The sequence below is a fragment of the Cyprinus carpio genome, chromosome A9, assembly GCF_018340385.1.
Source record: "Cyprinus carpio isolate SPL01 chromosome A9, ASM1834038v1, whole genome shotgun sequence".
NCBI classification, from domain to species: Eukaryota; Metazoa; Chordata; class Actinopteri; order Cypriniformes; family Cyprinidae; genus Cyprinus; species Cyprinus carpio.
The window spans coordinates 6,482,956-6,507,571 of NC_056580.1; the positions used below are offsets into that span (position 1 = coordinate 6,482,956).

The 24,616-nt window shown below is 39.4% G+C and overlaps 1 protein-coding gene across 8 annotated transcripts in view; it reads left to right on the forward strand.

Annotated features, from left to right (window-relative positions):
* LOC109095691 (diacylglycerol kinase eta-like) overlaps window positions 1–24,616 on the forward strand; it is a 75,022-nt gene that overhangs the window by 46,175 nt on the left and 4,231 nt on the right. For 5 of the 8 annotated variants that reach the window (XM_042763284.1, XM_042763286.1, XM_042763282.1 and 2 more), the window contains 20 exons: window positions 1,071–1,233; window positions 4,494–4,602; window positions 4,739–4,878; window positions 4,965–5,046; window positions 5,818–5,909; window positions 5,996–6,095; window positions 6,227–6,515; window positions 8,214–8,345; window positions 10,108–10,242; window positions 11,398–11,515; window positions 11,598–11,708; window positions 12,607–12,703; window positions 12,958–13,065; window positions 14,449–14,562; window positions 14,652–14,786; window positions 17,826–18,092; window positions 18,497–18,589; window positions 19,008–19,127; window positions 20,235–20,340; window positions 22,226–22,356. In XM_042763284.1, coding sequence (XP_042619218.1) covers window positions 1,071–1,233; window positions 4,494–4,602; window positions 4,739–4,878; window positions 4,965–5,046; window positions 5,818–5,909; window positions 5,996–6,095; window positions 6,227–6,515; window positions 8,214–8,345; window positions 10,108–10,242; window positions 11,398–11,515; window positions 11,598–11,708; window positions 12,607–12,703; window positions 12,958–13,065; window positions 14,449–14,562; window positions 14,652–14,786; window positions 17,826–18,092; window positions 18,497–18,589; window positions 19,008–19,127; window positions 20,235–20,340; window positions 22,226–22,356 — 2,642 coding nt within the window. Of the gene's footprint in view, window positions 1–1,070; window positions 1,234–4,493; window positions 4,603–4,738; window positions 4,879–4,964; window positions 5,047–5,817; window positions 5,910–5,995; window positions 6,096–6,226; window positions 6,516–8,213; window positions 8,346–10,107; window positions 10,243–11,397; window positions 11,516–11,597; window positions 11,709–12,606; window positions 12,704–12,957; window positions 13,066–14,448; window positions 14,563–14,651; window positions 14,787–17,057; window positions 17,318–17,825; window positions 18,093–18,496; window positions 18,590–19,007; window positions 19,128–20,234; window positions 20,341–22,225; window positions 22,357–24,616 lie in introns of those variants that run through there. The other 3 variants (XM_042763290.1, XM_042763285.1, XM_042763288.1) reach the window with 2 other exon arrangements.

The window sequence follows — 24,616 nt, forward strand, 5'->3', positions numbered from 1 at the left end:
CACAAAACACTTTCCTCTCCTTTCTCGGTGATTCATCCTTGTCCAGGCATGAAGAATACTGTTCCTAAGCAACATGGAGTCAACAAAAATCTCCACATTATCTTTTTTAGCAAGCAAGTGAAATTAAGTTCTTGTAGTTTAATTGGTAAGCATGGTGCTATCAGCAATTTCAGGGAATTCAATAGTGTTCAAAAGACTATTTCAGTGTTGAGCTAAGCTAATAATGCAATAGTAATAAATTTGCTGTAATTTTTTCAGTACGTGAAATCAATAGTAATGCACCAGAATTTACCGAAACACTGATATAAAAATTAAAGTGTAGCTGAATTTTTTTTTATTTTTATTTAGCTGTAAACCAAAATCTGAAATAAAGTCTTAAATTTGCATAACTGTGTAATTGAACTGTTCAGGGTGTTGTGTTCTCAGGTGAGAATTAGACTAGTCGAAATAAAGTTCTTCAGCAATGACTCTCCTTCCAGTATTTCAGCCGAACAAATATTACACAGTCAAAAAAACTGGAAAAGTGCTTATAAAACATGAATGTGTTGGTCATTGCTTTTGGCACTCCAAAACTGTTTGGCCGAAATATTATTATTATTTTTTATTTATTTTTCAGCTGAATATTTTCTGTTGCAGTTTGGATTGCTGTGAATTCATTTGTTCATTAGTAATCAATTAGTAGTTCATTAGTAATTCTTTAGTAATCAATTCTACAATAAATCAGTTTTTACAAATGAATCAGTGACAGTTAGCATGTTGCTAAGATAACAATGTAATACTCTAATAATAAAAAATAAAAAAACATAAATATTGGGTGAAATAGTCTTTAATTATTACTATTTTATCGATACTTTTCAGCAAAGAATGAATTAAGCTTACTTATAATCAGATTTTCCCTCACTTTCATCCACCATCCTGGTTCACTGCAGTGCAATCTAGGTGTTTTTTTGTTTGGTTGTTTTTTTTGTGGTGCTGCCTTAGCATTTGGCCAAAATAAGGTATCTTCCTTTTGAAAAAGCTATTAGAGCTAAAAAGTTTCTAATCATTTTTTTGTTCTTTTCCTGTGACAGGTTTCTGGAAGGCCACCTGTCCCCCATCATGCGCTAGTCCACTCCTTGTGTTTGTCAACTCAAAAAGCGGAGACAACCAAGGGGTAAAATTCCTGCGTCGGTTCAAACAGCTGCTCAATCCCGCTCAGGTTTTTGACCTGGTCAATGGTGGACCTCATTTAGGGTAAGACCAGCATGCCAAAACTATTGACTATCAACTTAGAAGCAAATCAGTGTTTTTACTTCTTTTGCTGTCATTTACAAAAGAGGTTGTTGATGTATGATGCTTTACAAATCAGCATATAAGTTTTCAGGTCCTATAACTATTCTTTTCTCCATTTTTAATCACTTTTTTGGCATGTTCAGTAGGACAAAATCAGTTCCTCTTCAGGAACTCAAGCTGCGTCGGAGGACGCATTGGGAACGCCCTTCAGCCTGACCGGCCCTGAATCATGTGTGTAATCAGTCCAATGGATTGGCGAGACGTCATAGGCGGGTGACGTCAGAGACCAGGAAGCTTAAAAGCAGAAAGCCAAAACCTACACTTATCCCTCTCACCAACAGCACTGTGTGTGTCATTCGCGTCAGTCGCTATCTGTTTGTGAGTCTTATTTAGTGTTGTTTGTCCACTGATAAGCTCCATTATGTCAAAGCTTCAGTCAAGAGAAGTTTTGGGCGAGAGCAGGCAGCGTTCAGGCTGTGTGTTTTCCTTGCCTGCAAAGAAAAAAGGGGTAGGGACACACGCAGTTTGTGTTGTCTGCTTGAGAGTGAAGCACGCAGAATCAGCTCTCGAGGGAGTTGACGGCTGCTATGCGAGCATTTGTTACTGCTTTGCTTCACTCTCAGAAGGCTCTCTTTGAGAAGGGAGCCTTCACTGGCGTTTCTCCCGGTGCCAGCCCTGCTTTTGCCGAGGTGGAGCGGTGGTTGTGCTCGCGGGTTTGCTTTCGGATCCAGTGGAAGGAATGTAGACGGGCAAGTCCCTATCTTCTTCCTTAACCACCAGATCCGGCGCCCGCTCTCAGGGTTCCGGAAGCCCACGTTGCGGTACTTTCCCCATGGTGACAGGGCACGACGCTCTGAGGAGATTGATGTGGAGGGCGTTGATAAGCTTGCCAGTTGCACAAGCATCAGTTACACAAGCATATTATGCCTGATATTATAATGAGCAGCATTAATGAGGAGTGGAGCTCGCGCAGTCGGCTCTTGGGGGGCTGATTGAGCTTTTCTCACTGTAGTGAGATCCCACAGAATCCAGTTCGGTTCTCCTCCGCCTCAATTCAACAGGGACTTTCCCACCCTAGTAGGCCCCGAGCAGGCTTGGGTAATGGAACAGAAGTAGACACTCTCTGAGGATGGCGGCCATCTAGGTGGTCCCTCCTCGCGTTGCAGAGTCTGGGTCCTACAGCCAGTACTTCACTGTTCTGAGGAAGGATGAGGTGTTGTGTCCTACTTTAGATCTGCGTCTTTTGAACCGCTCAGTCAGGGGACTGAAGTTCAGCACGCAAACAGGCAAGTTCGTCTCAGACCAAGTCTGAGGACTGGTGTGTCACAATCGATCAAAAAGATGCACTTATCTCCATCCTTCCTCATCGGAAGTTCCTGAGGTTTGCTTTTGGGGGCAAAAGCCTACCAATACTGGTTCTTCCTCTGGCCTTGCACTCTCACCCCACACTTTCACGACTCAACCACGATTGGTTGATATTAGCTCAATCAGAGCAGATGGCATTACGACATCCAGGTGTTGTTCTCGTTCACATGAAAGAGCTAGGGTTAAGACTTAACATGATACCTCTTGGCCTGCTGCACATGAGACCCCTACAGTGGTGGCTCAAGACCAAGGGGTTCTCCCTGAGGGGAAACCCACTTCGCATGATCAAGGTCACGTATCGATGCCTACGTGCCTTGGACATGTGGAGAAAGCCTTGGTTCTTGTCTCAGGGCCCGGTGCTGGGAGCTCCTTGTAGCCATGTAACACTAGTGATGGATGCGTCCCTCACCAGCTGGGGTGCGGTCATGAGTGGCCACCCTGCCCGCGGTCTGTGGAGTGGTCGCCATCTGACATGGCATATAAACTGCCTGAAGATGCTGGCCGTGCTTCGGGCACTACAACACTTTCTCCCAGACCTAAGAGGTCACCATGTGTTGGTGCACACTGACAACACAGCGCTGGTCTCTTATATCAACCACCAAGGGGGTCTCACCACCCCGAGATGGTGAAGCAGATATGGAGAATTTTGGCCAGACTCAGGTGGATCTATCTGCGACTTGATAGACATCCCCTGATTTCTCTGCTCCTGGGAGTTCGGGAGAGAGTCCCCTGGGACGGGGTCCTTCTGCTATTAGTAGCCCCATTTTGGCCTGGCCATGATTTCCGTCCTAGATGGCTCTCCAGGGGAGATTCCCGTCAGGAGGGACCTCCTCTCACAGGCGGAGGGTACGCCCCCACTCGGAGTTGGAAGTTATGGGTGTGGCCCCTGAGGGGCACAGCTCGTAGCTTCCAGTCTCTAAACCAAGGTTGCTGAGACCATCCTCCAATCCAGAGCTGCCTCCATGAGGAAACTGTATGCCTTGAAGTGGAAACTCCTCAACTCCTTTCTCTGAGACCGCCAGCTCGACCCAGTTAACTGCCCGGTTGGTACAGTTCTGGAGTTCCTGCAGGCCCTACTCTCCGCAGGGTTGACCCACTCCACCCTGAAGGTCTACGTGGCGGCCATTGCGGCCTACTGCGCCCCTCTCGATGCCAGTCAATGGGCAGACACCCTCTGGTTACATGTTTCCTCTGCGGTGCGCTGAGGCTGAGGCCTCCGGCCAGAAGAAGCTTATGCTAAGCGGTGGATCAGGATGCTATCCTAAAGCCTCGAGTCCTCTGATCTCCCCTCTCTTGGGGGTCTAGACTCATTCCTTCAGAAGTTTGGCCATTGGGCGGGATGTCCCCGATTACTTGTCAGGCTCCTGGCTCTTTCTCTTGCTTTAGCTGTGCTCTTCCACACTAGGCAGAGATTTGAAAGTCTGGCGGCTTGGGCATTCTCTTCCCAAAGCGTCCTCCGATGCAGCTCAGGTTACGCATGTAACCATGGTTCCTCGAAGGAACGAGATGCTGTGTCGCAGTGCCACACTTCTGGAATCTATGCCGGCACTATCTTCATTCCTAGAGGCTAAATGCCGGCTTTGCCGCACGTGCTTTTAAGCTTCTTGGTCTCTGACGTCACCCGCCTATGACGTCTTGCCCATCCATTGGACTGATTACACACATGATTCAGGGCCGGTCACGCTGAAGGGTGTTCCAAAAGTGTCCTCCGATGCAGCGTCTCGTTCCTTCGAGGAACCATGGTTACATGCGTAACCTGAGACGTTTTCCTATATAGTCTGAGCTCATAAAAACTGCAGGCATAATGAGCATTTTAAAGTTTGTGTGTCATTTTAATTATTCTTTCTCTCTTTCAGCCTTCGCTTGTTCCAAAAGTTCGATAACTTCCGAATCCTGGTGTGCGGTGGAGATGGAAGCGTTGGTTGGGTCCTGTCTGAAATTGATAAACTAAATCTTCACAAACAGGTAATTGAAAAGTACTGCGCCATATCCTGTTGATTGAAGGTAAACTTGTTGCTGTATGGTTAAGACTTGGCACAAGAGTATCAGAGCAGATGTTTAGGAGGATTTCTTAATGAACTGACTCGTTTCTCATTGGCAGTGCCAGCTGGGCGTTCTGCCACTGGGCACCGGGAATGACCTGGCGCGGGTGCTTGGTTGGGGGCCGTCCTGTGATGATGACACTCAACTCCCTCAGATACTGGAGAAGCTGGAGCGAGCCAGCACAAAGATGTTGGACAGGTACAGAGCGCACACTAGTATGACCACAACTATGTCGAGCTTATAATATCTGTGTTGTTGGCTACATCTACGGCTGCTGTTTACAGGTGGAGTATAATGACCTATGAGATTAAAATACCTCCCAAACACAGCTGCCCCACCACACCTGAGGAGGCAGAGGACGGCCAGGTACCAGCTACACATCAGCGCTAATGCATACATCTACATCAACACCAATTAAAGGGTTGTTGACATGTCACAGTGTGACATGCTATGCTTTATCTAAGACTAGGTGCCACAAAAACACAACATAGACAATAAAAAGACAACACATCTTTCAGCTATGTTTCCCTCACTGCACACAAAAGAAAACATTTGGCACACACTTATTGTAGTGTGCTTCACAAACAAATGGCTCTAGTTTTAATGAATTGTTAAAAATAGTCACAAATTAGTCTCAAACTTAAATGTTCTTTCTGTGAGCCATTATTTTAGTCATGTCAGAGTCTAAATAAATAGGTTGAGACTGTTTCTATAATTTGTAGGTTGACCATATACGTCCTCTTTTTCCAGAACATGTCCTTGCCGGGATTGCAAAATTCCATGAGATGTCCTGGTTTTGGCTTTGTTTTCCTATTGATGTGCTCTCTGCAGTCTTCATACATTATATGTGTGCATATTTGGATTGCTTTGACTGTTTTCTGCAGATCCTGCCTTCTCGCACGCCACGATTGGTCGATTGTGTACAAGGCCTGCACACTATTGTTTAAACTACTTTTCATTCATTACCTTCAGCAGGTATGAAAACAATAGGAAAACAAAGCCAAAATTCCACACATTGTAGGCAATTACAAAATCCTGCCCGGGCCAGGGCATGTCCAGGAAAAAAGAGGGCATGTGGTGTACTTGACTGCTTATTTATGAAATGATTTGGTTTACATAAGATATACATGGCTTTAGTTACAGATATCTGCTTATGAGGATTCAGTGGCTGCTCATCTCACAAAGATCTTGAACTCAGATCAGCACTCAGTGGTCATATCTTCATCAAAGTGAGTCCTCTCACACTATACTGTTCATATTCCACCACTAACAAACAGAACCACAGATAAAGACAATTTCCTCTCGTCTCCTCCAGGGTATTGTGTGAGACGGTGAAGGAATTTGTGGCCAAAGTTGGGAAGTGTTATGAGAGAAGCAGTGACAGTACGGAGGAATCTGATGCACTTGCTCTCAAAGTGAGTCTGTGATGCCTCACCTCATGACGGCTTTTTCAGTCTTTACTCAACACATGCGCAGAAATACAGTGAAAACAGCGTATAAACCTGTTTATCAATGCAGCACCCTTTCCTTTGTTAACTGTCAACAGTGTGTGATTCTGAACGAGAAGCTGGACTCCCTCCTGCAGACGTTGAATTTGGAGGCGCAGGCCATGACGCCCTCAGCCCTCACCACGCCACCCATCGTGGAGGAGGAGGTGGAGGAGGAGGAGCTGGAGGAAGAGGAGGATCTGAGTGAAGAGTCTATAACGGAGCTGAAGGAGAATGAGACTGAGAAAGGCTCTGCTCATAAGCTCTTCAGACCCCGCGAGCAGCTTGTGCTGAGAGCCAACAGTCTGAAGAAAGTGCTCAGACAGATCATTGAGCAGGCAGAGAGAAGTACGATTGTCCAGCATGTCTTTCTATGTCTTTTTAATAGAAAAAAAACACTTATTTGCTGCTTGCAGAATGTTGCTCTGGATATCAGCGTCTCTTAAAGGGATACTCCACCCCAAAAAGAAAATTTTGTCATTAATCACTTACCTCCATGTCGTTCCAAACCTGTAAAAGCTCCGTTCGTCTTCGGAAAACAATTTAAGCTATTTTGGATGAAAACCTGGAGGCTTGAGCCTGTCCCATAGACTGCCAAGTAATTAACAGTGTCAAGGTCCAGGAAAGTATGAAAGTCGTCGTCAGAATACTCCATCTGATATCAGACGTGCAATCTGGGTTATATGTTATATATGCCACAAGGATGCGCTGTTTTTTTTCAAATCAAAGCTAAATACACATAGAAACAGCGCATCCTTGTGGCGCGGATGATACAGAAGAGCAAACGCAGCATACAATCATATAGAGAGACACAGAGGAGACTGTTGACAAAGGAATTATTGAATAAAGCCGCTATTTTTGTTTTATTTGCTTACAAAAAGAGTTCCTGTCGCTTTATATAACCCAGATTGCACGTCTGATGGTGGATGGAGTATTCTGACGATGACTTTCATACCTTTTACGGACCTTGACACTGATATTTATTTGGCAGTCTATGGGACAGTCACAAGCCTCTCGGTTTTCATCCAAAATATCTTAAATTGTGTTCTGAAGACGATTGAAGCTTTTATGGGTTTGGAAGAACATGAGGGTAAGTGATTAATGACAAAATGTTCATTTTGGGGTGGAGTATCCCTTTAAATGACTTATCACATGACTTAAATCAATTATATTCAAATGGATTAGTCACATGAGACCTGAGGGTTCGTCTTGATCTTCAGGGATTTTGATTTGTTTTAAATAGGGGATCAACGTGTGTCAATAAATCAATAGGTTTCAGTAATACTGTGTAATTCTTTGTTTCCAGGTCTGGGCAATATATTTTAATATGAAATATGATGTAAATATGATATAATAAATACAATAACATTTTGTGTACATATTAAAAAACTAGAAGATCTCTTTAGAAGAAGATTGTAAAATATTTCAGATGCAGCACATTTTAATTGTAAAAATATGGGTAAATATTATCTAAATATATAATAAAAATAAATAGAATAAAATTTTTGTGTAGATTTAAATATTAGTCGTATACTGTGCTCATAGCAAAATGATCTAAACATGATACAGTAAAATAAATATAGGATTGTGTGATGACATGCCCTTTGGGAAGCTTATTCTCACAATTTTGTGTCTTTTTTATATCTCCATCAAAAACATGAATATTAATATATTAATAAAATATTACCAAAGACTATAGAATACCCAAGACATGTCACTCGTATAGTTTTGAATGGGGAAAAATGCTATGCTCAATATGGCCGCTCAGTCGCTGGAAGCCCGCCAAAATAAACAACATTTATGACACAGTTGTTATCATATTTCTTTGGTGATTTCAAATATGAAATTTAATCGCAAGCCTAGTGAACAGTTTTGTAGAATTTGATGTTTCCCCCTTCAAAGAGATAGGAGTTGCACTTAGATGCCAGAGAGGCGTTTTAAAGATGTCCGCCGAGTGACATGACTTGTCATAAAGAATACCCTATGTTTCTTGTGAAGAAGTGCATGAATCCGGAGGTTGTGTTTGTGTTTGTGTCTGTGCTGTAGTGGTGGATGAGCAGAACGCTCACACGGAGGAGCAGGAGCTGCAGTCTCCCTCTGACTTCAGGAAGGACAGTGAGGAGGAAAACCGAGACAATGAGAAGGACGAGGACACTAAAGAACTGGAAGCTCTGCCCTGTGAGTTCACACTTCTCAAACTTAAGACACATTGTCGCTGGTAACTGCTTCCTGTGAGACACAAAGTGTTCTTGCTTACCGGTCTTAAAAGCTGTCCCTCCATTGGGCTGCATTCAAGTGCCAGGATGTTTTTTGTCTCACTGGAGCCGTTTGTGCATTAAAAGGCTTTTTTTAAGTCTATTCTTTATAAAGACTTGAACGATGTACTGTGCACAGTATGCACATTTTCTATATGCTTGAAATACTCATATGATTTATTACAGTTGCCAAAATGACGATTGTACAGTATGGGAGAAGTCTAAATTAAGGACTACTTCTTCACCACAATGCAATGCACATGACTCCAATGTGACAAAGAAACTGAAAGTAATGTTAGTCGTGATTTTTAACATCTCGTTTTAGACGCCTAATGTAATCAGGCTGCCAAAAGTTATATTTTTAACATAAATTAAATTCAAGGAATGAACCGAACGCCACTCATGCAACATGATGAGATCATGTGACTACTATTTGAAACATTTATGGCGGAATAATGCAGTACTAACAGACAAAAACAGTAGGCTGTATGCAGTAACTACTGGACGTTATTGTAATATTATTGTAGTAATCCATTCTGAACATAACTGTGTCTTTTCAGCATATTAACTAACAGCACTTTATTTAGGATGGATAATGTGTGAACTGTGATTCAGACCTTGTTCTGTTTGTGCCTGAAAGGGTTAGTGCTGCCCTCTAGTGACAAACTTATTATAGTAAATTATTTAAATTCAACGTCACATGATAATTTTTTTTTACTAATTAACAGCAGCAAAAAAAAAAAAAAAAAAAAAAAAGATTATTATTATTAATAATAATATTATTATTATTGTTGTTGTTGTTATATTAGGGTTTATTTTTATAAATAAATAAATACTCTTAGTTGTTTTGCACATTATCATCATCATCATTATTATTAGGGGTGTTTTTTATAATAAAAATGCATTAACATAAATTATTATCATTATCATTGGAATAAGAATTACTCTTAGTTTTTTTACATGTTACTCTTAGTTTGAAAAATCTCAGCAACATTTTATTATTATCATTATATTTATTATTATTATATGGGTTTATTATATTTCTATAAATAATCTCTGAAAAGGCTTCCAGTTGTTTTCATAAAGCCAGACTGTTCTAAGTGGGAAGACAAGCTTTTGTTTTGCAAAACTGCGCAATAACACAATCTTTTCCTCCAGAAGGTTTGGGATTTCCTTACAGCTTACAGACTGCAAGTGTTTATAGCTGCAAAATCAAATATATTTGTAGGTTTCCCAGAGGATCCCTGTGCTATATTTCTGTCTACAGAGAACATATTTTTGTTTGCTGGACAGTGACAGTTCCGGTTTACATAGAGGCCTGCTGTCTGCTCGTGTTTCCAGTGGGGCACGAAAGACTTTATTCTCTGAGCTGGTTCAGTCTCTCAGGGGCTCCTGATCTTGCCTCCGTCTCTCCTCCGCTGTTAAGTGCTCTTAATGTGTTTTGGTTTGTTTTTGTGGGTTGCGTTCTGCTGAATATCTCTTTTACGTGGCTTTTTCACTTCTTGTTGAGAGCCAGTGACCAAAATGCACGGGTTATTCTTACGTGCTGGAAAATACTGAGCATTTACAAATCAAAACAGCATTAGACTGTGCTGTGTAATGGGCACTTGGGCAGATATTGCTGTGATGGATGAGTGTTTTGTACACATGAGCTCATGTTTTGTTCTGTGTTTGTGTTTTTGCAGTGGCTAAGTCACTGTGTTTGCCGCCAGAGAGGCGTGTCAGTCGCAGCACGCAGTCCTGCGGCTCCTTTTCCATCACTCCTTTCACCACAAGCAAGGAGAACCTGCCTGTCCTCAACACACGCATCATCTGTCCCGGTATGACTACATGTTTACTCTCCTGCTGCTGACCGGAAAACTTCAAGGGATAGTTCAACCAAAAGAGAAATTTCTGTCATCATTTATTCACTCTCATGCTGTTTCAAACCAGTATGACTTTCATTTTTCCACGAAACATGAAAGCAGATGATAGGAAAAATGTGTGAGCAGCTCTTTTACGTACAGTGAAAGTGAATAGTGACCCGTGGCTGCCAAGCTTTTAAAAGAATTCATAACTGTAGTCCAAAAGTCTGCAGAACGCTTGTATAAAAAAAAATATATATAATAATAATTGTATTAGATGTGCACTTCAAGTAGTGTACTTCAAATTTTAAGTATAATTTTAAAAAACTCTACTTGCAGATAATATAACATTAATAAAATAAAAGCACACTCAAGTTTATGTGTTTCAAGTTTCATGTTTCCTAACACACTTAAGTGCACTTTGTAATAATGTCAAATTAATAATGTAATTTAAACTACATTTAAAGTTTTTTGAATAATTGTTGTTCTGCTTTAAAGAAGTTATTTTGATTTGTTGCCTAACATACTCAAGTACATAGAAATGTACATTAAGTATGCTTTAGTTTACCATTCAGCAGTTCACTATAATATTTCAAAAGCAGTAGAAATAATTATGAAATTACCTATAAAGAGCACTCTAAAGTTCTAAAGTAAAGTTCTGCTAATTGCATTTCATATAAATTTAAACTACAATACATTTTCATGTAATTGCAATTAATGGTGTACTTAAGTTTCCAAACATTCAGTTCACACTTAAGTATATTGTTTTAAAGCATAGCAAACCATGATAAGTGCTCTTTTTGAAATTAGAAGCTTTGTGTGAGGAACAGACTAAAATTTTGATTTTTATTTGCTACAAATAATCCTTCATTTTAGTTGGGTTTCTCAACTAAATCATATTTATTGGATCATATTCATGACACTTTTATAGTGCTTATTCTGAGCTTCTGGCACCTTTCAGCATAAACATTCTGTAAAGCATCTTTTGTGTTTTACTAAAAAGAAAGTTATACAGGGTAAAAACAACATGAGGGTGAGTAACCGATAATAGATTTTTCATAAAAGTATCATTTTAAATATGGTTTGCTGATCTGCAATCTCACATTCGTTCATCTTTTGCTTGGTCTTCAGGTCTGCGGGCAGGTCTTGCTGCATCCATAGCTGGAAGCTCCATAATCAGTAAGATGCTGCTTGCCAACATTGATCCATTTGGTGCCACACCGTTCATAGATCCTGACCTGGACTCACTGTAAGAGCTTTGGTTTCCTTTTTCTCGTTTAAGTTGATCTTAAAAGTACTCATGAAACTTACATGGGTCATTTCTCTCACAGAGAGGGCTATTTGGAGAAGTGTGTGATGAATAACTACTTTGGCATTGGGTTAGATGCAAAGATCTCACTGGAGTTCAACAACAAACGTGAGGAGCATCCGGAGAAATGCAGGTAGTTCAGGAATAAAAATATACTTCATTTACCAAAACCACCACTGATAAATACTCAACGCTTGGTTAACACTTTACATGAGGGAACACTATTATCTAGTTGCTCATTAACATGCATATTACTAGTTAGTATTAGTATTTTTTAAAGCACGTATTAATGCTTTATTCTGTATGACCATATTCAGATCCCTAAATCAAAGCAAATTAGGAGTTTATTGAGGAAAACGAGCCTGTCCTCCAACAAAAAACGACCATATAGGTCGTTTGTGCAAGCACCTTATTACTACCTATATTTACGTTTTAAAGTTAAGCGGCCTCTAGCAGGCGTAAAAATAATGACAGTATCGCGTTGCGTCTGTCGTCATGAAATGACGTATAACGTCATTACCAATCAAAACGCACGTTTATTTAAATGCAATGTGTGGACTTTTTACAACGATCTCACAGTAATTCGTACATAGTTTACTAGGTGGCTTATTCGTTCGAATGACCACACCTAACCCCACCCCCTAAACCTAACCCTCACAGAAATCATGCAAAATTATGATTTATTGAGCATATACATTTTACGTGCACGTCCGTTCTCTGGGATCGAACCCATGATAGCATGATTGCATATCAAGGTATAACGCAATAATCTACCAACTGAGCTACACGAAACGCAAATCACAGTACAAATAAAAGAGTACAAAACATTAATATGAAAACGACCGTTTGCCGATAGGGGCGCAATTGTAGTATACGCTCTGATGGGTCGTATTTCAGGGATTTGGACAAACGACCTATATGAGCGTATTAGTTGGAGGACAGGTTGGGGAAAACTCTTAGCTAATAGTGAGTATGTGTTCCCTAATCTAAAGTGTTACCAATGGTTGAATAATATTTCTCTGACTGTCCAGAAGTCGCACTAAAAACATGATGTGGTATGGAGTCCTGGGGACGAAAGAGCTTCTGCAGCGGACCTACAAGAACTTGGAGCAGAAAGTTCAGCTGGAGGTGAGCCGATTGGAAGTTTTCCACTTTCCACGCAGGCCAATGAAAAAAATCAAATAATAGATAGATACCTTGATTTGTGCTTTAAAAAAGGACTGAACAACAAACATATGATAATCTACTGCTTTAATGCTGGAACTGAATTTCTTTTCAAGTAGAATTTGAAGCACTTGTGGGTCAAACGGTTGCGTTGGCCGTCAGCCGCTGTCCCAGTTCCATGTTCAGGGCTCCTCATGGTTTTGTGATTGATTCTGCAGTGTGACGGCCAGTACATCCCACTCCCCAGTCTCCAGGGGATCGCTGTGCTGAACATACCCAGCTATGCCGGGGGAACCAACTTCTGGGGCGGCACCAAAGAGGATGACGTAAGTCATGGTGCTAGAGGTCAGGAGGGTTTGTTCTCATCAAACAGCATTTCCCGCCTGACTCTGAGCTGTTAGACGTCAGTTTAGAGTTGAAATATGACACCATGTAGAGAGGAAATGATGTAGAGTTGTTTAATTAAGAGGATGAGCAGGCCCTGTGTTGACTCGTGTTGTTTAACGTGCAGCTGGCTCTGGACAAAACCTTTTGATCCCAGAGTGACTTGGGTCTTTGTTCGCAACAAGTGGCCTTTTGGCAGCTGGTTTGTTTTAGCTCACATGACCTCGTTTCAATATGAGGTTACCTCTGGACACAGGGTCTGGTTATAGAAGGGCAGATGCCTGTGATCTTGGACAGGACATTCGAGGATTTTAATTTATTTTATTTATATAATTATTTTTGTTTGTAGAAATGGAAGACTGTTTAACCCTATAAAGCCTGACATAGTCTGAAAATTTATATTTTTTTAATGGAATAGTTTATTGAAACTTTAGACAAAATCTTAAATCAGGCTTTTATGACTCATATAGTATAATATAGTAAGAATATGGAGCTCACTCCTGAGGAGGGAAAACACATGCATTTCATTCAGAGGGCCAAACTGAGCAAAAATGTGAAATTTGATGCAGATGTTGTGATATAAATATATGGCCAAAAAGTGAAATGAAATATTGATAGCTTGTAAAGTTAATCCATGAAAGCTTTATAACAGCATAGCAGACTACTTGCATACTGTAAAATGCATATAAATATCAGTTGTCACACTGTATCTCCCAATAATATGTCTTAGTAAAGTTATATTTGAATGCTCAGTTTTGTGTTCAAAGCTCTGTAGTTTTTATTTTGGAGGCAAAACATATAATAGAAGGCAATACCGTGATACAAATAAACGTTCTTCAAAAGCCTGATGTATCATAGCCTGTTTGATACTCACATTTTAACAAAAAATTATATATGGATAATCAAGTAAAGTTGCTTCAGTTGAGTCAGTATTCATCTTGAAATATTACTTCTAATATAAATGTTATTCTTATTATAAAAATCAGTTAATATTTCACAGCAAAACACACATGTACGACTATAATACGACTATTATACTACGTTTTTACGACTTTAATAAAATGCTTTTTACTTGCTTAAAAAGTATAAACTATCAGTCAGATGACAGAAAGCACATAGTAGATTCTGTACAAGAGACAAAATTTTAATCATGTTGATGAGGTCTTAGAAATGTGTGTATCAAATATGATAGGATTTATAAGGTTAATGTTTTTTAGAATAAATAGTTTTTTTTTTACATTATGAATCTTGAGTGTGAGCCTGTACTGAGCCCCCTAGTGGTAATGAGCTATTTTCATGATTATTGTTTTTGTCTTTTCATGCAGATATTTTGTGCCCCTTCATTTGATGACAAAATTTTGGAAGTGGTGGCTGTGTTTGGTAGCATGCAGATGGCTGTGTCGAGGGTGATCAAACTGCAGCATCACCGTATTGCTCAGGTAAACACACCTCACATGAATGACACAGATCTGTAAAGGATGTTTTAACTATGGTGACAGAGTGAGTAACCTCTCCTCACCCCTCCCAGTGTCGCACAGTGAAGATCACCATCCTGGGAGATGAAGGAGTGCCGGTCCAGGTGGATGGAGAGGCCTGGATTCAACCTCCTGGAGTCATCAAGATTCAGCACAAGAATCGGGCCCAGATGCTGACAAGAGACAGGGTAAGTGTTTCTGGGGAATTGATTTCCACAATATTACCATAAAACAGTGGAAAAGAACAGTTAAAGCAGCGGTCTGCAACCCGTCGATCTGGTAGATCTTTATCACTGTCCCAGTAGATTGCGTAAATATTAAGCACAAAATACATTACATTTCTACAGTCTTTGTATTGATTTTTTTTGTAATTATTTTTCTGTTATTTTTGTGAGCTTCTGGGACACTGATAAAGAATACATCATGCCTGAGTTATCAGAGACGCTAAAGACGATTCGCGAAATATAGGAAGAAAATATAAATACTGAATTGTGGTTGAGGGGTTATATGAATGTATCACTGAAAGGAACTGACTGAAATGTTTCGATGGCAATGGAATTATCTTCCTCTTACCTCCTCATAGAGTGGGGGAGCTATGACGTCAGAATCCGGAAAAGTAATTGGCCGCTGGTTTCTTTGAGATTTTCCTATGGTGTTTTATAATGGGGTTTTTCAATTTATGAGGAAAATAAAGCCTATTGTAAACATAACTTGACAATACTTTCACATTTTGTTCTACAACGTAAATTACACACATCCATACACAAAACACAACTTTTGAAGCAGTTATGTTCATTTTTGAAAACGTATGTTTTTAATAAGAAACTAGATAAGAACATTTGGGTTGTGAGTGTATGCAGTTGTAGAACAAAACATAAAAGTATTGTAAAGTTCATTAAAGGGGTCATATGATGCTGCTAAAAAGAACATTATTTTGTGTATTTGGTGTAATTAGATGTGTTTATGCGGTTTAAGGTTAAAAAAAACATTATTTTCCACATACTGTACATTATTGTTTCTCCTCTATGCCCTGCCTTCTGAAACACGTCGATTTTTACAAAGCTCATCGTTCTGAAAAGCTCTGATTAAACATCAATCCACTTAACATTGATTGGCCGAATGCCTCAAGCGTGTGACGGAAATGTTACGCCTCTTAACATATTGTGATGCCCTGTCCGTCCGGTGCGAAGAGACATAAACATAAAACCCATTATAAACGTGATATAAACATGATTTCTAGTCGTGTCTTCTTTTGGAAGGCCAAAAAAAAGTAGTTTCGCTTTCTCAACGAAACAACGTCACACCTTGAGTGAGCCGCGGCCGGCGGCTTGAGGCGGATTCTACGAAGGAGTGTACCTTGGTCTTGCAGCAACCACATGTGACGACCCCGGGCTGGACTCCGCTTCATCCACGGTGAAAGCCGATCCGGCGACCCACAGTGCAAAGTTGATGTATTTCCTCAGCGACCAGCACGGATCAGCTCCAGACATGATGAAGTGGATATCGTCCTCTTTTGGAAGGCCAAACAAAGTAGTTTCGCTTTCACAGTGAAACACACAGCGTCTATACGACATGGCGGCAACAACAATACTACAACGAGAATAAAAGGTACGCCTTCTTTCTTTGCGTGAACATCTGGGCGGTGTTATGCAAATCTTCCCACATACTAACGTAGAGATGTGGGGCGTGTTTGAACGAGCCATTTCAGGGGGGGCGTGGATGAGTGTTTTATAAAGAATATCTCTTTGGATTTGAGACTTTAGTCTTTGCAACTTTACAGATATTCTTTATTCACCAAGAGCTTGTAACACTCCAAAGAGAAAGGGTTTGAAATCGCATCATATGACCCCTTTAATTGAAAAACCCCATTATAAAACGCCACAGGAAAATCTTGAAGAAACCCGCAGCGAATTACACTTCCGGATTCTGAAAAGCAGCATTGCTTTGTTTACAGCGGTAACCAAGGAGATGGCGTATCGCTGCTGTTCCATGAGCGCCACCTGCTGTCAGAGAGTGAATTTGCATTTTCATGCATCCTCTCTGCTTTTTTTGTTTTCGTGCGGATGTTTTTATGTAGCATACTTTCACAGTGATAAAGTCAAACTGTTCTATTTTTGCTTTAAATCTTGAAATTATACAATTGAATTAAAATAAAAAGCAACTGCTCGTGCTACGTGTGTGTAGTATCTTTGTGTGAATCGTGATTAAAATGCAGTGGTTTCCTTTGATTTCAAATGGCTATAGATATTTTTGTTTATGGCTTGTTTACTTGTTATACAGCAAATAAACAAAACAAACAAACAGACAAAGAATCGGCAACCAGTATCGGAATTGGCTTGTTAAAAAAAAAAAAAAAAAAATGAAAAAAAAAATCATGATCGATGCATCACTAATTAAAATAAAAGGCCTCAAATTGGAAGTACGATCTGAGCTGTCTTTTTCTATCAATTCTTCAATAGATCATGTCTTTCATAGAGGCCGAGGTCAGGGATCTTGGGCTTAAAAAGGTTGGTGACCACTGAGGAATATTTCATCCAAAGTGGCTTCATTAACACTTACGTTCAAAAGTTTGGGATCGGTAAGATTTTGTTAATGTTGTGGAAGGAAGTCACTTCCGCTCACTAAGACTGCAGTAATTTGATCAAACATACGGTAAAACAGTAATATTGTGAAATATTAATGTAAAATAATAATTTCAAAGATTCATAATTGTTGAAAACAGTTATAATATTTTGGTGGAAACTGTAATATACTTTATGGGAGTCTTTGATGAATCAAAATTTCAAAAGAACAGCATTTATTTAAAACAGAAATCTTTATCTTGAAACATTATAAACATCTTCACTTGTCACTTTTGATCAATGTGCGTGTCCTTGATGAATAAAAGTATGAATTTTTACTATAAAAAATATCTTATTGACCCCAAACGTTTGAACTGTAATGTTTGCATATATGTTTTTGAGTATTTTAGTATATCATATTTGATATAAATAACACCTCAGTTTTATTCAGAGACCCAAACTGAGCAGAAATATACAGTTTGGTGTAATATAAATCAATGAGATTTATATAACAGTATAGAAGACTTAATGCATAAAATGCATATTAATATCAGTTGCTCTATATCTTTCAAATATCTGTCTTAGTGCGATGGTTTTTAAGTGTCAATGTGTGTGTCCTTGCTAAACTACACTCACTGTCATTTAAATGAGTCTTTTTCATTTAAGGCATTTGAAAACACGCTGAAGTCTTGGGAGGATAAACTGAAATACGACAAGCCTCCGCTGAGGCCGCACCTGTATCCTCAGCACTCTGTGGATCTGGCCACAGAAGAGGAGGCCACGCTCATCCAGATGTGCGCTCGAGCCGCAGAGGATCTCATCACCAGGATCTGCGAGGCTGCCAAAAACTACCAACTCCTCGAGCAGGAGCTGGCCCACGCCGTCAACGCCTCCTCACACGCCATCAACAAAACACACCCCAAGTTCCCCGAGGTGAGCAATGCCAGCACACCAGAGCCACTGAGGTTTTATGATTTTTCATCAGTCTCTAAAGGAGTTGATAGGCCTCCATACAATTACAAAAATCTACCTTGTCTCCAAGTAAATCTATGACATCATCACACAATTATTAATAATTTGGATTTGGTTTGAAAGAGTGTATAATTCTATACTGATTTTTTTTTTCCTCAAAGCACATATAATCGCTTAATCTCAGAGCTCGTGATAGTTTTGTATGAAAATCTTTTTCGCATTATCAATTAAAAATCTCTCTTGTGAGAAAATGAATGGTGTTTTTACTTCAGGAACCCAATTATTGTGCTCTGTTGTCCTCATAGTTCAAATAAGCCACATAATTATGAGTACATTCTCACGTCTGATTCATCTGTTCTCCTCAGAGCCTGACAAGAAACACTGCCATTGAGGTGGCCAGCACCGTGAAGGCCCTGCACAATGAGACCGAGTCGCTGCTAGTAGGACGAGTGCCACTGGTGAGTTGATTTAGTGCCTTTAAGCTCATTTTCATTCACCTTTCCAAAGGCATAAATGTTAATGGTGCTGTAAAGCAGGTCCCCATAAGAAAGAATAATCACAAGATCTTTTTAACTTCTAGTGTTTCTCTTAAACTTCACCGAGATCGAGAGCAAATGGAGTCTTACATCTGTTTCTTATATTTATATCTATGTTGAAAGCATTTTGGGAGAAGCATCTGATACAAAGCTTGTAGATCTGAGTTTGAGTTAGTTTCTTCAGCAGAACAGATTTGGAGAAATTTAGCATTAGGGTACATCACTTGCTCACCAATGTCACCAGTTAGATCAACACAAAACCATGAAATGGTGTGAGCAGTGATGGCTCTGATAGAGCTCTCTGTCATCATTGACTCAGTCTGTGAGTTTATTTCTGTAGCAACTGGACCCTCCGCATGAAGAGCTGCTGTCCAGTGCCCTGCAGAGCGTTGAGGTGGAACTGGGCAAGCTGACTGAGATCCCCTGGCTCTACCACATCTTACAGCCCAATGACGAGGAGGTGAGCACATCCTACACAAACTGAGAGCAGCTGAAAGAATGTGCCTCGAGATATACAGAGAAACCATATTCGTTAGCTATCTACCTAAGCTTGTTAGGAATACAGGTCCTACAGGGAGAGTTTTCAAAAAGGGACATTGTGGCATCATTTATTCACCCTCATCTCATTACAATCACGTGTAACCTTTTTTTCTTCTGTGAAACACAATGGAACATAGTTTTGTCCATACAGTGAAAGTCAATGATGTTTGACGTTCTTTCTAATATCGTCATTTGTAAAGAAATTCTTATGTTCTTTTGAAAATATCTACTACTTTAATATGTATGCATACACTACCACAGATGTATAGTTAACTGAAATTAAAACCATTAAAAAACATTTTTGTTACTTAAATAAAATAAACCTTAATAAAATAAAATATATTTTAAAAATGTGTTTATTTCAGCTAGTTACCAAGGAGACATTTCTCATTTTTATTTAGTTTAACTTAATATACTAAAATAACCAAGACTGAAATAAAAATGATTACAATTATTATATAGACCTATTAAGAAAAAAACAACAAAAAAATTACAAAAGACATTTTTTAAAAATTAAAACGGAACATATAAGTATAAAAAACTAATTGAAAATATCATTAAAACTACAATAGTATATCTCAACAATACCAAAATAAGTTTTTTTTTTAATATAAACTAATAGTTTTATTTAGCAAAAATTCATTAAATTGATCAGAAGTGACAGCAAAGACATTCAGAATGTTACAAAACATTTCGATTTTATTTATTAAAAAAATCCTAAATATATATATATAGAGAGAGAGAGAGAGAGAGAGAGAGAGAGTATCATGGTTTTCACAAAAATATTGAAATGATGCTGAAAATTCAGCTATTTCTGAAGGATCATGTGACACTGAAGACTGGAGTAATGATGCTGAAAATTCAGCTTTGATCACAGGAATACATTACATTTCAACTATATTCAAGTAGGAAACTGTTATAACAACATTAAAAAAATCTTTACCACAAAAAACTTAACAACAGTACACCACCTTTTTTCATTCATTTCCCTCTCACACACACACACAATTCATTTTGAGAGAAACAGGATAACTCGCTTGAGTACGGAAAAAGAAACAGTCGGAGTGGCATGTTTCGCATAGTGCCAAAGTTCAAGAAAGAGAAAGCCCCAAAGAAGTCCAGCCCACAGTCAGGTAAGTGTGTGTGTGTGTGTGTGTGTGTGTGTGTGTGTGTGTGTGTGTGTGTGTGTGTGTGTGTGTGTGTGTGTGTGTGTCCACAAACACTTGAATATCCTCACGAGACACTAAAATCATGGATGCCTAATGCTTTGTTGCATTCATAGTCATGTAAAAGGGTTGTAGTGTCACATTTTGCCATTTTGTTTGGAAAGATGCAAAAGCAGGACACTGAGACTGAACGTGTTTTTTTTATTTTTGTCAAACAATAATTGTTCATGATTGCTGACAATGTGGGGAACTGTTAAAGGAAGTGATGGCCCATGGCGGCAGTGACATGATGATATTGAGCGCCATACAGCATGCGCATCCTCTTCTGAGAGGACTCTCTGTTCATGTCCAATGGTCCTCAGTCCAACCCAACCATCCATGAGCACCCCTGCACTCCTCTGGTCATGTGTTGTCCTGTGAGTCAGAAACCGTCCATGTGTCTACACATGAACACCAGGCACAAACCAAGGTGTACCGCAGAGAAGGGGAACAACACAAACCCAAACATGTCATACTGCACATGTGCTACACGTGAAACGCTTAAAGGTGAAGTGTGTAATTCCTGTCACTGGCAGCAGTGAGTGGACAGAAATGTGTGAAACTGGGATTGTTTTCCAAACAGGTGTCCCAAACACTCCTTCCACCCAGACTCCCACCAAACCCATAGTCCCGCCCCAAACTCACCCCATTGGTTGAAGCAGACATTGACATACTGAGCCACTCAAACAAACTTTCTTCATAAAGTCTGGTTTTTACTGCAGATACTGTCTGACTGACACATGCCCAAGATCAGTTTGTTTTGGATTTTTTCATTTCATAATATTTTTTTAGCCTCCAAAAATTGGCAAAAAATGTATTCTTGAATTATTATTATTATTACTACTACTATTATTAAGGGTAATATTTATTTTAAAAATTATTATTATTAATGTGTATTTTACACATGAATATTACCCTTAATAATAGTAGTAGTAATAATAATAAATAATAAAAAATACACTTAATTTACCCAAGATAATTTAATTTTTATGTGTTTTTAGTGTTTTTCTTGATTTCATATTAGCTGGTGAAAAAAGTCATTTCAAATTATTATTATTAGCAATTAATTAACCAATTAATTATATATAATAGTAATAATAATAATAATAATAATAACAAAAATAATACTAGTATATTATTGCAGACTATTTATTATTTATTAGTGCAGATTTGATGGCACTAACCTCGAGCAACTGATTCTTCCTGGAGTTTTCTGCACATTAGAAAAAGAAGAAAAAAAAAAAATACACACATCACCTTTAATCCTTGTTGAAACAGACCAGATTCCTGTTATAGTTATCCAGGGCAAAAAGATTTGCACGCGTTCACACTCTTAAATTGAATGTAGTTTGGCTCTGGCTTTGACGTGTTCGTCTGCTACAGGGATTTAACACGCCATCAACAACATCAACCGAGTGCATTGTATTTTCATCCTGCCAGCGGACGATCCGAGCACAGGAGCGTTAGGTCGCACAGGCTTCAGCCTCCCATTCCCTTCTCCTCCTCCTCCTCTCTGTCTCTGTGTCTGCTCTTAATGGGATGATGGTGGACGTGCCACTGTGATAACCTGCATGCCAGAAACACCTTTGGGTGTGCAAGTGACCAAACCGAACCTGTTTAACCCTCTCTTTGCCAGCTGCTGCCGCCACTTTTCTCTGTGTCTTCTCTTTCCTGTTTGATTTTTTTGGTCCCCTTTTCCTTTTGTGGTTGTTTTCGACTTGTTCCTCCTCTCGGCCTGACCCTGTTTGCTTGTGTCCTGCGAGTGTACGGGGGTTGGACACTGAAGGGGGCTTCTCGCTCTGTACTTGTGTAGTTCAGAGGTGGGGCACTGAGGAGGTGGCCGCCTGGCTGGAGCAGCTCAGCTTGGGAGAATACAAAGAGACCTTCATCCGCCACGACATCCGCGGCTCAGAGCTCCTGCACCTGGAGAGGAGAGACCTCAAGGTATACACACAACCCCTTTCTGTGCCTCACGATGTCCCTCAGAACAACAGAAACGCTCTTTCTCTGTCCATCTCGCTCTTTGACTCTCTCTCTCTCTCTCTCTGTCATTTTACCTGTCACCCTGTTTGCTATTATGTGCTGCACTGCTCTGCTTGGCTTCCTCTGTGCAAGTGTCCTCCGGGTCTCCAAATACTTACACAACTAACCGCCTTATGCACATAGGGTTATTTTAAGTCGGCGCCTGCGGGGCTCTGAAGATACGGTCGTGTGATAGGAAGCTCCACACTGACATGCCTCTGTTTGTGTAGCTTATGAGTACAGTCAACATGTTTATGTGTGTGTGATTCGGGGAAAAACTTTTTAAGAGAGGAGAAAACACCAGCAAAACCAGTTGAGAACTAATAATATAATATAATATAATTACACTCCAAATGCAATGCTGTCATGTACTTTTCTCCACATGGAGATGGAGATGCAAATATGAGATGTAAACAGGGCCTCATTTACAATGTTTTACCGGTTATAGCTGTATAGTGGAGCTATTTTAAACAATAAAACTGTCTGGGATTAGCACTTGAATGGTCCAATATATTATACAATTTAGCACAGTGATAGAGCACTATAAACATCCTCACCAGAAACTCAGTGATGCTTTCATGTGCACTTGATGAAGAAATAAATATGGGATAATACATTCAATAAATGTATTATAAATCCTCATGAGTCACACCTCCCGGTGTTGAATAATTACATAAAGTGTTGGTGAAAGCAGCTCAGTGTTGTGTAGTGCTAAATGTCAATGTGTGAGGTGCTCTGGTCACACTTGTCACAAGCACTAGTGAACCTTGGACTGTGCCATTTTACGCCTCTGTTTTGTCCCCCCCATTTCAAACATCCCTGTCATTTAGCTGGTCTAACCTCATTCTGTCTCTAGGGGTGTCCTCAAACGTCTTTTGAAAACCTAATTTGGACATAAATAGATCTGAGTGTTTTAGCTGTAAACCAGGCAAGCTCAAGTTCAGCGGTATTGGGACATTTGCTGCATTGTTTAAACCTGAGGTTAACCTGTGTTTCCTTAACTATTGATCAGCTGATATTGGTGTTGTAATGGCTGATGATGCTGATAGAAATATCTAGAGAGCGGAGTGGACGATGACCGATATAATGGTGATATATAATTAAAATGAATAGCAAATATAGTACACAAATCGCTTAAATGGAAACTTACTTTAACAAAATGAATCTGTATCTTTGTAAAGCCTCATTTAGATTAGCCTGACTGCCACTTGATCAAAAACCTACTCCTTAGATGGTTTCATTGGGGAGACACAGGAGTCAGGAACTTCCATATCATTTTAAATTGACAATTTGACTGATTGTCAATTTAAAATGATATGGAAGTTCCTGGCTCTGATTGTGCTTAATTGTATTGTTAATACTTTAACACACATTCAAGACTCCATGTTCACATAGCATGCATTTTACTTAAAGGTGTAACTGTATTGTTCCCTTCAATACCCATAACGCACTGGACTTTGATCCGACTGTCTTTGAGTAGGGATAAATCTGGAAAAACGATCTGTACATTTCACAAAAGCCCCAGAGCTATCAGAAGTCCAGCAGATGATGCAAAATGAGCCGTTTTACATCATTCTTCCTTTTGCTAAAAAATAAATGGGAAACCTCAGTGTGAGTGTAACACGTGAGAAATAGTGTGAGAAATAGTACACATTGTTCATATTTACATATACTACTGACCTTGTAATACAAAGGTGGTTGAAAATTGTCATTTATCTATAAGAAATCTATTTTTGTTTGAAAATGGTCATTAATTCATTACTGTAAAAATTGTAATCATGTATAAAAGAAAATACAGACACAACATTTTCTTCGATCAAATTAAATTGCGTAAAATATCTAAATACTATTTCAAAAGTTTATTTAATTTTTTAAATTACAATTTGACTTTAAGATGTCCCTGTTACGATGTAGTTGAGTAATATTAGTTAAAACCTGGACTTACTATATTTTTAGAATTAGGTGGTTTAGGATCGGTTGCTTGTAATTATGCAGAAGTTGCTGTTATTACTGTAGTAAGTACTTGTGTGTAGCAAAGACACTAAAATAAAGTGTTACTCAAATTTTAATGCTTTGAAAGTGTGCTTTGAAAACACTCGGTTTAAACTTGGGTTAAACTGCAGCTTAGTCGGTTTATCAAAAAAGTAGTTAAATGCAACAATGCAACACGTAAAAAGTAAAA